Genomic DNA, 15,803 nt, shown 5'->3' with positions numbered 1-15,803 from the left:
GGTGATCGTGGCAAGTTCTAGTGGGCAAAGTGTGTTGTGATTGTGCGCTTTTTGAAATACAGCGACTTCTGAGGTAGAGAAAGTAAAATAGACTTGGTAGTCTAGGGTTGTCGAGATACAATTTTAGAGTTGGGATCGTGTAGATGAAAATTGTAGAAAGTGAAAGTCTGCTGTGCAGTCGCCAAGAAAGAAAAAACACAAAAAGCCAAAACGCACCAAATAAACGTGTGGCAAGATTGGAGGGCCAGAAAAAAAAGAGGGAGAGAAGGGGGAAAATGAACTGAGCCCGCTCTCCACGAAGATGGTCCGATCTATATATCAGTAACAAAAAGTTGGAGGTGTCGTCTCAAGTGAGGAAAGGCAAAGATTGGTCTCTCTCGAGATTGGGTCTACCATCTGGAGGAAGGCGAAGTCAGTCTATGTAGCAAGTGAGTCACTATGATCGTGGCTTGCTGTGGAGTAAGATATTCTTCCGTGCCTTCCTAGTCTAATAGTCATACCATGCATGTACTGTGTACCTAGCCATAGTACAACAAAGTCAGCCCCTCTAGAGGCACTACAGCACTCAACGCCCCACCAAGGCCGCCAGGCCCACCTGAGCACGCTGGCAACCGATTTGAAGTAGAGGGCTTAGCTGCTGACCCGGTACAGTCTTTAGCGCCCCTTGCCACTGAACCCTGCAGATGAGTGTAGCAACACAGTTGGCGAGCAGACTTGAGCAAGGAAACATGAACACTGCGAGCCTGTAGGACAGCAAAATATGAACCCGAGATTCTGTGCCTGCTCAGTATCGACACTTCAGATTGCACAGCTTGTGCTGCTCGAAGCAGCGCCGTCATCTCAAGACCGTGCCGTTACACGACCCGCTGCTCGTTGAAAACCCAAGCTATCTGTTTCTCTTCGGACTGATGCCAAAATGCTGAACTTACCGTGAAGAGTGCACAGCATGACATGGAAGCCCATCACAACGTTCAACATTTTCAATCTTACCAAGTGGCAAAAGAAATTGCCAAAAGAGTGCGCAAACCCGGAATCGAACCGGGGGCCCATCGAATCAGTCCGAATCACGAACCCAGAAGGTTGTGAAGAAGATGGCAACGATGGATTTTACCACTAAACCATTTGCGCGCTTGAATGGTTTGATGAATTTGTGGTTCCATAGAAAGATTTATGTACTATCTTTGTGTGATCCAATTGTGGGCCCCTCGAGACTCGGCCGAGGAGCCGTCAAGGGTTTCATTGCGGCCCGGAGCGGCCCGGATCGGCCAACGTTAACCAGCGCGGATCAGGAAGCGGGTGTATGATGTTGCTGCGGGCACCTCATTGTGTCTCGAGTATTAGGCGAAAGGCCAAATTGAACAACTAGATCACTCTGCCGGGCTTGGATTCTGAAAGTACGGCGATGGCTGTCAGTCAGCCGTTTAATGTGTGCACTTCGGAATAGGACTGGAGGTTGGAATCGGAAAGCAGAGCGCGTAGCACCAAAAACTTGATGGAGGTTTTGGACAAATTGCTGCCGAGGGTTTAGTGCCCCTGATACGGTGCTGATCTGGCCCTTCAATCTGGACGTATGAACTGGCTCCTGCAAGCTGTAGAAAATCAAATCTTGTCTGATGTAGACATCGCCTCGACAGCAACTCGCGCTGCCTTGTCCAATTCCATGTCTTGACTCATTGAGCGGCTCAACGTACCAAGTATGTACTGCTTACAGGGGAGAGAGAAGACAGACAACTGTGGTGGACATTGACGGCAGCTTGAGACCCCGTCCTATAACACGTTCCCCGCAAACTAATAAGCCCTGTTCTCTTATCTTGCACTGCTGATAACAACAACAACCCAGGCAACGCTTCTTCTCAGCGATTCAAACTTCCTCTCAAACGACAAAATTTGCACGAGATTCAGCAGAAACAGAATAAAAAGATCATGACGAAATACAAGCTTGTCTTCTTCGTTCCTCTGTCTGCTCTGGAAGCCGTAAAGACGGCTGTCTTTGCTGCCGGCGCCGGGTGCTACCCAGGCCCCGGGAACTACACCGAATGTGCCTGGCAGACCATCGGAACCGGCCAATTCCGCCCAGGAGACACGGCGAACCCAAACATTGGCAAGGTCGGCACCCTCGAGAAGGTAGAAGAAGCTAGGGTTGAGACACTCTGCCTCGGTGAAGAGTGTGCTAAGAAGGCTGTGGAGGCCTTGAAAAAGTTGGTCCTCCGCTCCCCCCCCCAAACCGGCGGCCTCGTGTCGTAATCACTTCGTGGAGGCAGCTGGGGAAAAAAAAAAAAAAAAAACTTACTTAACTTCTTATTCTTTGCTCTAGGGCTCACCCTTTTGAAGAACCTGGTTTTGAGGTCTACGAGATCAAGGAGTTCTGATCTGGTCTGTCTAGGGTAACTGGCACGAAAGAGCTATTCGATATCGATCAGCCGGGTCAGATCACCTGTGGTCTGAGTGGGTCCCGAGGAGTCCTGGGGTACAGTAAATAGGGCAGGCAGGGTCCAGTGTCTGTCAGTGGACAGGGATGCGGAGGCGCCTACTGTGCAACGAGCTTCCTGGTGGTACTTGTAACTTTTTTTTCCCCGTCCCTCATCCAATCTCTGATCAGCCAACCGTCAGGCTCGCCTTTATTTTTTTTATTTTTTTTCTTTACACCACGAAGGCACAATACCAACCGACCTGATATCACACTGTCCAAATCTTCCGTCGAAAGCTCTTTCAAGTGCCGGCACAGACTCTGGCATAGTCAATACTCAATTCGACATTACATGATCTTTATTGTTCTTAATTCCCACGTTGCAAAGTAATATTTTTTTATTTTTTTTTTGGAAGAGGCGCACAGCTTCGGACTGCCCGTGGCGCGATGCTTTCCCTCTACCATTTGAATTGCGACACCACTTAGGCCACTCATTACCCTCCTCCGGAATTTGAGACTTCCAGATAGGCGCGACCTCCCATGGTCACCTTCACAAGATGGTACAGCAACACGCCTTGCAGGGGCTGCCGGGCATACCCACCCTCTTCCGTGCCGCCACGCCCAGACGCCCTGCAATCTTTCCGAAGCCCCTCAGGGTGCTAGCTATTGAGACATCAGCGGACGACACATGTGTTGCTCTATTCAAATGCTCTGCTGGGACACGGCCGGGTCGTCTGGCTTACAGCGAGCGAGTTTCTTGTCCCAATCATGAACTCCGAGGGATCCACCCGGTAGAGGCTGTGAAGAGCCATACCAAGCAGTGAGTTTTTCTTCCACACACGGCGGACAGATTAAGCAAGAGAGATCTGAAGGAGGTAAGTGGCCATGTGTTGATCGCGGGAATCGATAGCTTGCCCGCACTCGTCCACAAGGCGATGCAGTCGCTGGTGGCCGCCACGCACCATGCCGGATATATTCCGATATCAACTGAAGAAGTAATTTCCTCGTCGGCTCGTGGTCTCCATTTCGACTCACGCACTTTGGATTGTCCACCGCCGTACCTGTTTAGAAAGCCAGATCTAATAGCCGTGACTCGAGGTCCTGGCATGGGCGGCTGTCTCAGCGTCGGTGTGAATACGGCTAGTAAGTAAAAGATACTCTTGTGTACCACCTTCCCTCTGGCAGATTATGGGACCTCGTCCTTGGGATCATGGATGGCTGACCCTTGATGGCGATATAGAGGCACTGTGTGTATATTCCGTTCCCATGTGCAGACAGGCAGCATGCCGGATGCTCACTCATGCCATGTCCTTCTGCCAGATGCTGACTCTTGAATGTCGATAGCGCCGTCGCCTGGTCAGTACCGGTCATCGGCGTTCACGTAAGTGGTCCTACGTGTGTGGTCACGGTCCTGCATGATGCATATTATAGAAATTAATGATTTGCCCGTACAGCATATGCAGGCACATGCCCTGACCCCACTGATGTACGCGAGGCCCCCTTCTCCCTCCCCCCCCCCCCTACCTGACCTGATATATTCTCTCAGTCCAATCCTCTTGGCCTCCACTAAATGGTTCTTCTAATGCCTGGCAGGGAAAGAGAGTTGTATGAGGACCCATCAGCCCGCAGCCCTGAAAAAAGCTACCCCTTTCTCACACTTCTTGTATCCGGAAAGCACACGATGCTGGTATACACCAAGTCGGCCCTCAGCCACCGGATCCTGGCTTCGGTGGAAGGTATAGCTCTAGGCGACGTGCTGGACAAGTTTTCCAGGGAGGTATTACCCCGAGGCTTTGTTCCCAAGGGTGCCACGACCGTCGTCTATCCTAAACTTATGGAGCGCTTCGTGCAAATGCTCGACCCGACAGCCAATTACCAAGCCCCCCCCACGCGCCACCAGGAACTTCTGAGCTACAAGTCCTGGTATGGATGGGAAATTAGGCCACCGCTGGCAGAGTCCAAGGAGCTGGTATACAATTTCACCTCTCTTCATGGTAATACCTTACAGCTTCTATCCCAAAAACCTGATATGTCAAACAACGAGAGACGAGAGCTGGCTCTTCATACAATGAGACTTGCTTTCGAGCACGTTAGTGAGTGTCCATGGCCCATCCACACACCGGTTCAGGAAAGCCTTTCTTTTCTGCAGACTTTTACCATGCGCCTTGCTCAAGCTCCGGAGAAAATGCTGACCTAGCAATAACCATCCAGTCAGCAGAGTCGTCCTGGCCCTCCAAAACGACAGCGAACTGGTAGCACAGCGCCCAAAGACTCTTGTCTTGTCCGGCGGCGTGGCAAGCAACATGTTCCTACGCAAAGTCGCCCAGTCCATGCTCGCAGCCCGCGGCTTCGAGGACATCAAGCTGATCGCACCAAGCCAGCAGTTCTGCACCGATAATGCCGCCATGATCGCTTATGCCGGAGCAGAGATGTTCCGCGACGGCTGGATCTCGAGCCATGAGTTCACGCCAATGAACACCTGGAGCATCGAGGAGATCATCTCTGGGGCGGACTGCTGGATCCCGCCCCCTGAGTCTGCTACACTCACAGGGACAGATGCTGCTACCGAGCGAGCCCAGCGACTCGGACAGAGCGACTCGGCACATGTAGCGAGATCTGAGCCTGTCGCGCCAGAGAAGACGAGCATTGAGGAGGAAGATGAGCCCGAGGAAGCCCTCACCGAGATGAAAGATTCCGTCCCTCTATCTGCTACAAAGGACACAATCGCCCTGCGCAAGGAACTTGACAAAATGACCAAAAAGGTCTTCGCCAAGTCTGACAAACACAAAAACCACAAGGGAGAACCCCGAGGTGACCCTCGCCCCAGCAACGAACCCAACGTGCCAAGCAGCCTGGGAGAACACAAGACCTTTTCAACGCAAAAGAACCCCAACGTGCCAAGTACGACGCCGGTAGCCAACCCCGACGCAGCAGCACCAGTGCCCGAGATAGCCAATGCCGAAACCTTTCGCCGGGTCATGCAGACCCCTCCACGTACGCTAATTTGGACGAGCAGCCGGTCATTGTTGCGGCCTGGACCCCCTCGAGGTCAGCCGCGGATTCGAGAACAAGATGAGCCAGTAGATGAGGTGCAGCCGACCATCGAGATCGAGCTCGGCAATGTAACGGGTCAGCGAGCCAAGTCGTCTCAGGAGCAGGTAAGCATCACCCTGTCTTTATCCTGGTACCTTTATTTCTTCCTTCTTAGAGGGGCTTCGGGGAAGACGCCTGGAGTGAGCAGTTCAGGACGTCTTCGAGAATCGCCGATCCTATGCTTCTTCTCGCACAATCATGCGTTCTGTCCGAGATGTTCTCGTCTGCTGAACACTAACCTTGCATAGTCCAAGTCACGAGCGAGACGGGCCCGCCCCAAGCAGCAACAGCCACCGCAAACGCCCACCGCAGAGACGAAGACGGAGCAGACGCTTGGCCTCCCGGGGAAAAAATGTCGGATGAAATCGCCAAAGACTCAGGATGAACCCTCCTCAACCCAAACCGATACGACCAGCAGCAGCAGCAACGGCGACGACAAGAGATCCAAGCATAAGACAAAGATCAAGCTTATTGGTCACCTGGAGGAGCCACAGCCGCAACAGACGCAACAGCCGCAACAGTTTTTATCGGCTCTCCAGAGATTCAAGGCTTTTTTGCAGGGGAGGTGATGGGAGGGGAGGGGAGATGGGGCCATCTGAGAAGCGACATGCAAGATCTCATAGGAAGACGGGTAACGAATGCCCTCAGGTACATGCATTGCGCTGGTATCATATGTACCGACAGGAATAGGGGGCATGTTGTGCAGCGTGTCATGGCTAGCTGTCGATAATTAATCACTGTATGCTAGACGATAGAGCATTCAGTCAAAAGAAGAAGCCAAAGAAATAAAGACGGGAGGTTTGTTGTCAGAATGTCATCATTTATTGTACAGATACAGGGCACGGCATGACTGATAGTAGCCACCATGCCTTACCCAGGCAGAGGGACTCGACGATGTGTTCATGCCAAAGGTCTCGTCTCATGCCTACTCTCTACCTCTCGGCCATCCGGATCCAGCTCTATGCGCCGCCATCACCATCGCTCTCGCGTTCTTCCCCTTAATCCAGGTTGCTCGTGACGTTCGTAAACTCGCCCTTGTCCAGCTTCGTCCTCCAGAAGATGGGGTTCGTGTCGCTGAAGCCGTGCTTGACCCAGCCCTCCTCCTTGACATGGTACAGGTTGATGAAGCCACCGCTGTACGCATCACGGTGCGTCGCGGCCAAAATACTTCGGCTACCCAGCTCCAGGGCCTCCTCTTCGGTCAGATCGTATCTATACTCAGCATCCAGCACACCGTAGGCGAATGTCTGGCCGGAGCCAACGCAGAAGAGGTTGCCGGCGAGCCTGGTCCCGTCCGAGTCGATGTAGTACAGGGCAGGGCCCTCCTCCTTGGTGACGCCGGCACACATGGTGCCCATGGACAGGCCCATGCCCTTGTACTGGTAGACGAGGTTGGCGAGGATCTTGGAGGCGGCGGCCACGCTGATGCGCCGCTTGTGGCGCAGCTCGTGGAGGCGGCACTGCATGCCCAGCCAGGCCAGCCAGTACTGGCAGTCAGCGGCGCCGCCGGCCATGGTTCCCAGCAGCTGGCTGTTGATCTCGATCACCTTCTTGACCGTCTGCGAGGCGATCCAGTTGCCCGCTGTTGCGCGGGAGTCCGTGGCCACGATGATGCCGCCCTGGAACCGGAAGGCGAGGGTTGTCGTGCCGTGGGCGATCTTGATGGGGCATTGCGGGTTCGAACGGTCGTCGGTTGCAGCGCGGAGCCAGGAGGAGGGCTGTTGGGGTTGGGGGGGGGAACACAACAGGTCAGTTTCATGGTGGTCCACTGCTTGAGGAAGGGGAGGTTGCTGCGAGGTGCTGCAAGTAGGCTGGACCGAGAGGAGCCAGAGAGGTCGGGGGTGGTGGGGGAGTTGTTCTTACCTGAGCTACTGGAGGCATGGCAAACTTCAGAGATGGACCTGGGACGGCATCGCTGATGTCCAGCTCATCTTGCTCGGTGAGGCCTTCGTTCTGGGCGTAGGCGGGCCTCGTGTATCTGGCAACGAGGGTGTCCATCGTGACGTCGTATGTGATCGACTCCCCTCAAGATGTTTGGTTTATTTGTCAAGACGAAAATGCAAATATGAAGGGTGCCGTCCGTCAGTTCGTAGATTATGGCAACAAAAGAGAGGATTCGGGTGGTGGTGGAGGAGGTAGTGTCGACTGGCGATGGGAGGATGGTGGTGGTATGTAACTGAACTGCTGTCGGAAGCAACACTGGTCGTTCCGTCAGAGCTCAAGGCAGCTCCGGGCCATGCGCGTTCTCTCCTGCCGGTGGCTAAAGCTGAGAGTGCCTGGAGCAAGGGGGGGGGGGGTGCAAGGCGCGCCGCTCCTAGCTGGCACCTGGTCAGTGCGTCGACAGGGGTTCACCCCTGGAACCTTACTTTTGGTAACAAGTTGATGCGGCGCAAGGCCAGCTTTCACAGGTGCTTAGCCCGCGATGGACAAGTAAGTAGCCTTGCCTTTCCTTCCTTGCCTTGCTTGTGCCTATTTGCCTGCTCTCCCTTTTTCTGCCGACAACTTCTCCTACAACCTCAACAAGAGACCTACGTCGCCGTCCCTGAATTCAGGAAATCTACCCTACTCTCTCCCAACTCCAGCGCGGCTACAAGAGAGTCGCAAACGCCCACTCAACATGGCCGCCCTCGGCAGTCTCATTTATGGTAGGAGAGGAATCCCAAGGCAATGCTCTGTATCATGGTAGGGAGGGAAGGGCGCTGACAGCACATTCCCCTTCTAGTGATCGTCCTCCTGATCAACGCCATCGCCATCCTGTCCGAAGACCGTTTCCTGGCGCGCAGTACGTATTACCACCATCCTGTCCGAAAACAACAGGCCACGACTGGACCTTGTTTAGGCCGGGACAATACCAGACCCCTTTCTCCGGTTGGAATAGACAAACGGCAAGGCTAACATTCTGCTGGAACTATTTGTAGTCGGCTTTTCTGCAAAATCTCACGACCCTGCCTTTGGGCAGTCAGGGCCCGACCAGAGCGTCAAGGGGAAGATAATCAGCCTGATAGCAAGCGTGCGGATGATTATGAGAGGTACGTGCGCGTGGCGGTGCCGTGGAGCGAGGAGGTCGCTTCTATTCTGTCCCTGAAAAAGTGTGTGTTTCTATCTGTGTTAATGCTGACACGGTCGCGGCACAGTACCCCTGATCATCTTCAACACTTTGATAATAGTCTACGAGCTTATCCTCGGATAGTGAGCTGGCTGTGCGGTAGACAGGGAGCTGTAGCAAGGCCAATATATCAAGGACGAGGCAGGATGAGAAACATGCAGAGAGTATGCTCGGATCTCAGACAAGATCAGAGGCTTCGACGACTCCGGCCGAATCAGAACGCTGGATTCTGCCCCTCTCTCTCTTCGGACAAATGCCCAGAGACAGCGCGAGGTGCCTGGGGAAGGTGCTCGTACCGTGTCGGTGGAGATGGACAGCCGGCCGTGTTGATATCAACGACGACAGGCCAGGTGACGAGACCCGGCATGATTCAAGAGATAACTCCTCCGGCTCGCGCTACCTACGAGAGACGGTTGAAGTGGTGATACATGGCGTCAGAGCGTTTCGGAACAAAGCTACACGCAGGAGAGGAGCGTCGCAGAAGGTATCACGATACAGGTAATAGACTCTGAGGGGTTCATTTCATCCCCTGCCTAGATCATGGCTAGGCGAGTTCTCTATCTTACAACAACAAGACTATTTCACACACGCGCTCTCCTCACAATTGCGCCGAGAATATCAAGATCGGATGCCCTCCATTAAAGGTCTGCCTCTGCCTGCCTTATGTGCCCGTCTCCAGCGCTGTCTTTTGGTGTACATAAGTTGCATGTGTGGGTATGCCCGGCAGCTGCGGATCGTAGTATCGACAGAAAAGCTGCTGCAAGAGTATGTACATACAACAACTCCCGCGCCGGCCTGGAGAAAGCCCAGCGCAACCCGCTCTGTGCAATCCCAAATGCTCTGCTTTGACTGGTCGGCGGGACCAATCAGCCACCCAACTATTCACTTCGCTGTAACTGACCGAGGAGAGCCTCGCCTCCCAATGATGGCTGTTCTTTTTGTTTTGTTGTTAGGGGCTGCCGGAAATGACTTGAAGCAACCATGATGATACGCAAAAAACGTAGAGAAGAGAAGCCTCAGTTGTACCAAGCGCTGACTTTTGTTAATCTTGTCCCCGCCTTTTGCCATGGTCCACACAAGTTGGAAGATGTTTGAATCCTTCATGTATCCAGAGAGCCAAAAACGAGAAAAAGAAGAACCCAAAATTAATACCCATCCGGTGAACGCCATCATCGGTTACTCATCCCCACCGGCAAGAATGCAGAGACGGTGTCGGAGACGATGAGCCTGATCACCTAGGAAAACACGGTGCTCTTCTTCTTCCCGATGCTGAAGCTGAAACGCTCCCTCAGTGGTTGTTTCGCAGAGTCAGGCTTATCCGACGGCCTATCCGCGTTAGAAGAGGAACGCGCCCCCTCGCTCCCGTTGTAGTCGACGGTGTTGAAAACCACCGCCGACTCGGAAGGCTCGCTCTCGGGGTCTGGTTCCTTACCGTTTTCCAGGATCGCTGTCATATCCTCCCTATCCTTTTCTTTCTCCTTGTGCTTCTCTTTGGAGCCGCCTCCCAGCCAGCTCATGTTAAGCGACTTGCGGCTCAGCGACTTGCTACCTCTGTTCGCCCGGTCCAGCAGATGACCTGCGTGGCTGGGAGTCGAGGGACTGGGAGGGATCGCTTCTGCGGCCATGCTCTTCTTGCGCTGCTTCTCTTCCGCAGCCGACATGGCCTTGCTCTCGGCCAGCACCCGCTGTAGCTCCTCCTCGTTCTTCTTGCGCATCTGTTGGATTTGTTTAGCGTTCTCCTTACGGCGCTTCTCTTCCTCTTTCAGCTGTTCCTTCTCCGCGTGCTTGCGCGCCTTCTCCGCAGCTTTCTGTTCCTTCTTCTCTAGTTTCTTGTCTTCCTTGCTCGCCTTGGGCGACTGCAGTGATGTATCCACCCGTAACGCTGTCACCGGAGTGGAGGGGGTGGAGGGCTCGACAGCTGGGGGTGGTGGCGGTGCCGGGTTCAGTGGATACGTCTTGATGGGCGGAGGGGCCTCTTCCGGGATCGATGGTATTTGCGGCCCATCAAGAAACCCGGGCGCCGTCTCTGCATGATCGAGGACGGCAAAGTTGTCCTTTTCGTCCGTCGGGGAGGTAGGTGTTGTGACATGTCTGGTCAAGGGCGATTTGGCCTCGCCGTTGCCGTTGGCCTTGAGGCGGTCCAGGGCCAGATCGGCCTTCTCGCGCTCTATCCTGACCTCCTCAAGACCCTCCTCTTCTTGCTCTGCCATGACCTTTTCGTGCGTTGTTTCCTGGTAAAAAAGAACATACGCACAGGCCATGCCAGGTTTGTCCCCAAAGAAGTTCCGCACAAAATGCTTGTCGACCGGTTCCACCATTTCATCGTCGAACAATAACCAGCCCCTGTCCGGCGTCTTGATGACCGCAATGTAGTGACCATGGTATGCGTTGCCGCCAATATGAACGACCACTGCGTACAATTCGTAAAGCCGATCAGGGTCGGCCGCATCGTCCGTTGTGTTGAACATGCGGAGGTGATATGGGTAGACGACGCGATGAAAGAGCTTTTGCAGCCGGGTGAAGTCTTCGGTGTACTTAAAACGCTTTAGGTGCAGGGCCATGACTTTGGGCAACTTCTTGATCTTCATCCTCTTCTCGGCCTCCTGCAGGCCACCGCACTGGTCACAGTGGAACTTGTTCCTTTCGCACAACATCTCTTCGTCCGAGAATTTTCTCAGACACGACGTCACGGACGAGTGCTCTTCCAAGTCAATAGAGAGGTCCAGAAATGTCTCGTCCCTCTGCGATGTGGTCTCACACGCCAGACATTTTGTTTCCGATGTCAAGACACCCTCAAATATGTCGTGTACCCAGCCAGTCCCTGGTGACATGGCCCCTGCAACTTGTTGCGCCTTCATCAGCGCCGCGGTCGCGCCGTCGAGGGAGTGCGCCTGCCCATTTGCATTCAGCATATCTGATTCCAGCATTCGTCTCGCGTTCGCTTCCACGTTGGATATCACGTCGTTCAAGACCAGGCCATAGAACTCATGCGCATCTTGGTGGTTCTGGTTGCGGAAGGCCTCGTTGTCCCGCTTGAAGATCTCGAGAAATCGCTGGGGGCTCAGCACGCCTGTCCGGGTCTCGCTCTCGATCAATGCGTTGAATATGTCCTTGAGGCCCGTGAAGGTGCTTTCCTCCATACCGTAGGCGCCACTGTTCCCTTGGCCCAGCTCCAGCACTGGCCCCTTGATCATGGCCTGCTTCTTCTTATATTCTGGAGAGTCTGGTCTGTCTTCTGGCTTCTGCTGTCCGGGGGGTAACTGGCCGGCATTGATCTGCTGCCTCACCCGCATGGCCTGGGCGGCCGTCAGGGGTTTCTGCTTGTTCGCACCGGCGGTATTGGGGTTCGGAGGTGGTCTTATGGTGACGTTGACCTTTTTCGGCCGCCCATCCGGCGTATCTGAAGGTGATTGTAGAGGGTAGTCGACGACATTTTGCCGGAATGTTTCGCAGTAGTAAAGTGCTTGTACTATCGAGTTACAGTAACTGTCCCACAGTCAGTGTACAAAGTTCGTGGGTCAACGATCGGGGCCGGGTCTCGTACCATGTATTGCCAAACTGAGAGAGAGGCACCGAGTTAGCAACTGTAACCACAAGCAGAACCTGCCAGATGGGTAAGAGGACTTACATTTTCCAACCCAAAGAACTTGTCGCTGCCATCTTCCCGCAACGGCCCTGCATTCTGTAGCATCTTCTCTAGAGGCGTCTTCTCCACGGGTGGCTCATCCTTTTTAGATTTGAGACCGGTGTCTTTCGGTGCCGTCGAAGCGCCCTGTGATCTTTAGGTCAGCCAGTGTACTCGTGTGTCCTGAGCGAGGCGCGCAGTATCCCGCCTGGCCCCTTGCTTTTTCTTGTCCGTGTTTCTTTTCCCCCGGGGCGTGGCGCGTTCTAGCGAGGAGTCGTGGCTCTCTTGACTTACACCGCTGGCGCTTCGCAGCTTCTTGATCAACCCCGACATGATAAGAGCGTTGAGCGCAACAACAAGGTCGGGCGCAAGATGAAATTGGCGGGAAGAAGAGGGGGAGAGCGTCGACCCGGCTAACCGGTCAGACCCAGGAGCTCAGGACGACGCCGAGGCTTGAGGACCCAACATCCGGAACACGCAAAACTCGTGGGTCTGCCCACTCGACGAGGATGGATTGCTAGCAGGCGAAGGGTATTGAAGGCGACGAGCCAAAGAAAAAATAAAATAAAAATAGAAAACCCGGGAGGAAAAAAGGGCCGGACGGCAGAGCAAGAGTCGCGGGCGCGGAGTTATCCGTCGCGCTTCTCGACAGCGAGCGAGGCTAGGACTGGGCGCTGTGGGTTTGGTCTTGGATGTCTTTGGTACTTGTTCAGCTAGATCATCATCCGGGGCGGACTCGGGATTCTGAGGGACAATCGGTGGTTCTGCAAGGTCGAGAAAGGGCGGCGCAGGGCTCGAGGAGGACGGGCAAGCAGCAGCTGTGTCTGGAAGGGACGAGGTCGAACCACCAGACCAGACTGACGTGCGAGTCGCAGGCGAAGGAGCTGATGGATCTGCGGAGGTAAGGAGGCGTTCGGGGCACGATGACGGCCAAAGAGGTGCAAGTGCATAGGAGGAGGAGGTACTTTCGCAAGGCAAGCAGTACTGTGCATGCTCAGGATGGTTAGGCGAGGAAAATGTGCGCGACACAGTGTGCTTGATGATGGTAGAAGGATCGTCGAAGCGAGGCGGCCCTTTCCAACCTCGTCCTCGACATGCAGCGCTGCAGGTGGCTCGAACAGGTCTGGGTCATCTGGGTCTTGCAGTCAGTCAACTCAGTCAGTAGTAGTGGGTGGTGAGTGTACAGTGTACGGGGTAGTGCCTAAAGTCCCCCATGGAACCCATGGAAGGAGGAGTGGGATGAAGGCGGGGGCGGCGGCAGGCCCTGTTGGGAAGCTGAGCGTAAGCGTTAAATTGGCTTAGCCGTACCATGTGGTTTTCCTGGCTACTTACTGACACGTCCAATTTGTGCAGGGCATGACAGGAGGATGAAATAGTGCCTGCTATGAATCACTCAAAACAAGTCTGGTGATATCCATGTAACCACCAGCAGAGACGTTGTCGTCAAACGGAGTATATAATTTACGAAACAACAAGAGTACACTTGTCCCGGCCATGTCCTCTGCTTCCGCTGCAAAAGCAATCATTCCTTAATCCAGGCACAGGACAGGCCAGCGATAGCCGAGCAAGCGCGATGCTCGATTTGACGTGACCCCTCATCTTGGAGTCACTTCATGGTACAAAGTACTGCACACACAATGAACTACCAGCATTTCAACCGGCGGCCTTGGCCTCGGCTTGCTCACTCGAATCTGTTGAGGAACCTCTCTGGGATGATTGGTAACGCCGTTACATCTTCTGCCGACGACATCCTAGAACATATTGTGCTGAGGCAATTGGTCAGACACGAGCTGTCGTGGTTTAGACTCCGTGATCAGCCCCCCCCCCCCCAAGGAGGAAGGACCCGTTTCGTACAGGTACGTGCATAGTACACGCGCACAGTATGCCGCCGCCGCCGCAGCTTGCAGAAAAAGCAGCCAGCCCTGCGAAACCTGAAGAGACGAACCGTACAAATGGATCTACAAAAACAAGCTGCAAGTCCTAATCACAGACAAGGAACTCCACACATCAAACAATAACCTACCATGGTAGTAAGCTTTTTCTTGCCCTGAGCAATCTGGGGAAGAAGCGAGATCAAACCTCTCCTCTCAAAAGTCAATCCGACCAAGAATCAACCGAGGGCTGCAGGGTTGCATGACCATTGAACTCGAGTGTTTCCCCCCTATCCTGTCAGTCCTGCCCAGAGAGCCGGGTCCAATCAGAATCCGCGGCCCCTCGCTGTAAGAAATACGGTGTGTAAGACAGTGCAGACTGCCAAGACATGTGGACCACATGGCCGTACCAGGTTTGCCCCGTCTTTCTCACCTGCAGCAACGGCCTCCTAGCCGACCAAGCGCTGCCAAATACTAGAGAAATCCTGCGATCTGCTGTAGAACCAAGATACGTTAAATGTGGTGGCGCACTGATGAACCGACAGGAATGTGTACGCTGACTGACGGTATCTTTGTTCTGACCAATTCCGCAAATAGGACGCGATAATCCCAACCTCTTAATACTCAGCCATCTGCTCCTACATCGTCGTCCTCTTTTTCTTCGCTCTTGCTCTTCTTCCTTCCTCTCTTCATAGAAGAGTCAGGCGTTGAGCGGAGCTGAACATATCATCGCGCAAGTACTATGTATTTTCAAATCAGTAAAAGCACGCACTACTGCACGTCCCGGCTAGATTTCACGTCCCGCCTTTCTGTTTGCCTGCCTTCTGCTCCGGTGGCCCTGAATCGCGAGCATCCTTCGGATCTCGATTCTGGGGAGAAACCGTTCCGGGGCCAGACTTATCATAGTGCGTGCGTGCGCGTGTGCGTGCGTGTCCACCCTCAGCACTCAAAATCGCTTGCACCCCTCACTCCTTCGTTCGCCTCTGACCCATCCTGCGAACAATGCTGCGTCCTGAACATGCATGTACCTGCAGCCCCCCCCCCCCACCCACACAACACGATACAATGACTCTGGCTGCTCTGCAATGCATTGCTTGGCTCGTCAGAAAGACGTCCAGTGAAATCGTCTGATGTTTCTGTTTCCCTGGTGGCCATGCCTGCCTTCGTAGCAGTGGCAGCTACCAGTACCATGGTAAAAGCAGGAGAAGAGGAAGAGGGGGGGTTCCACGAAAAGCCCTTCCCTGCACAACTTCACCTCTCCTCACCTTAATTGTGGGGTATACCCATAGGGGACCCAGACCAGCTGCCAGGCCGTGCACAGGGGTCCTGTACCCTACAGGGCCGGTCCGGCCTTCGTCATCAGACCTGCAGCCTTCTCGAACCATTCTTCAGAAGACATCAAAAGTCTGGTCGTCTGTCCGGATCGACCGCTACGCAAGGGATGTGAACTGACAGGTAACGTCAGCAACAGAAGAGAGCCTATTTCCATTGAACCACTAGTGCCACGAGCACATATATCCTTCTGAGCTGCAGCAAGTGAGCAAGCATCTGCGCCGAAGATCCTAGCGACCCCTGCTACCCCCCCCCCCTTTCCTCAACGGACGTATCGATCTGCGTGGCGGGGTTCGAAGCACTACTGCACGAGATACCACAGCACGTACTATAGCACAGTGCTGTGGTAGGACGTTCCCTGTTCTCCCC

The 15,803-nt window shown here is 54.1% G+C and overlaps 5 protein-coding genes and 1 non-coding gene across 6 annotated transcripts; 3 read left to right on the top strand and 3 right to left on the bottom strand.

Moving 5' to 3' along the window:
• Positions 1 to 1,018: 1,018 nt before the first annotated feature.
• Positions 1,019 to 1,128, bottom strand: M406DRAFT_t68. The gene has a single exon. It is a non-coding gene; the product is annotated as a tRNA-Gly (tRNA).
• A 795-nt stretch (positions 1,129 to 1,923) lies between these two features.
• On the top strand, positions 1,924 to 2,369 carry M406DRAFT_259576 (uncharacterized protein; the record flags this gene model as incomplete). The annotated part of the gene is made up of 2 exons (XM_040917305.1): positions 1,924 to 2,198; positions 2,315 to 2,369. 2 exons carry the CDS (start codon positions 1,924 to 1,926, stop codon positions 2,367 to 2,369), a joined length of 330 nt encoding a protein of 109 aa, XP_040775782.1.
• Positions 2,370 to 2,964: 595 nt separating this feature from the next.
• M406DRAFT_42616 (uncharacterized protein) lies at positions 2,965 to 4,899 on the top strand (the record flags this gene model as incomplete). The annotated part of the gene is made up of 7 exons (XM_040924197.1): positions 2,965 to 3,227; positions 3,318 to 3,413; positions 3,477 to 3,554; positions 3,752 to 3,788; positions 3,862 to 3,893; positions 4,001 to 4,500; positions 4,619 to 4,899. Coding segments are annotated over 7 exons (1,287 nt in total), but the record flags the coding sequence as incomplete, so codon positions are not given.
• A 1,403-nt stretch (positions 4,900 to 6,302) lies between these two features.
• On the bottom strand, positions 6,303 to 7,591 carry M406DRAFT_356680 (proteasome-domain-containing protein). The gene is made up of 2 exons (XM_040923503.1): positions 7,364 to 7,591; positions 6,303 to 7,218 (listed from the first exon to the last, which is right to left on the bottom strand). The coding sequence occupies exons 1-2, from the start codon at positions 7,496 to 7,498 to the stop codon at positions 6,499 to 6,501; spliced, it is 855 nt and encodes a 284-aa protein (XP_040775780.1). The 5' UTR covers positions 7,499 to 7,591; the 3' UTR covers positions 6,303 to 6,498.
• A 624-nt stretch (positions 7,592 to 8,215) lies between these two features.
• M406DRAFT_43547 (uncharacterized protein) lies at positions 8,216 to 8,690 on the top strand (the record flags this gene model as incomplete). Its single annotated transcript, XM_040924223.1, has 3 exons — positions 8,216 to 8,282; positions 8,419 to 8,529; positions 8,635 to 8,690. Coding segments are annotated over 3 exons (234 nt in total), but the record flags the coding sequence as incomplete, so codon positions are not given.
• Positions 8,691 to 9,841: 1,151 nt separating this feature from the next.
• On the bottom strand, positions 9,842 to 12,564 carry M406DRAFT_346724 (cysteine proteinase; the record flags this gene model as incomplete). The annotated part of the gene is made up of 4 exons (XM_040922219.1): positions 9,842 to 10,462; positions 10,523 to 12,092; positions 12,245 to 12,378; positions 12,526 to 12,564. The coding sequence occupies 4 exons, from the start codon at positions 12,562 to 12,564 to the stop codon at positions 9,842 to 9,844; spliced, it is 2,364 nt and encodes a 787-aa protein (XP_040775778.1).
• Positions 12,565 to 15,803: the final 3,239 nt, after the last annotated feature.

This window comes from Cryphonectria parasitica (genome assembly GCF_011745365.1).
Source record: "Cryphonectria parasitica EP155 unplaced genomic scaffold M406scaffold_5, whole genome shotgun sequence".
Taxonomy (NCBI): Eukaryota; Fungi; Ascomycota; class Sordariomycetes; order Diaporthales; family Cryphonectriaceae; genus Cryphonectria; species Cryphonectria parasitica.
The sequence above is the reverse complement of the archived record's forward strand: the minus strand, read 5'-3'. Positions and strand labels throughout refer to the sequence as shown.

What these genes read in the sequence shown, in the direction of transcription:
- M406DRAFT_356680 (XM_040923503.1), bottom strand. Translation starts at nt 7,498, where the DNA reads ATGGACACCCTCGTTGCCAGATACACGAGGCCCGCCTACGCCCAGAAC. An exon ending in CCATGCCTCCAGTAGCTCAG is followed by an intron (nt 7,219 to 7,363) that starts GTAAGAACAACT and finishes CAACCCCAACAG; the next exon opens with CCCTCCTCCTGGCTCCGCGC.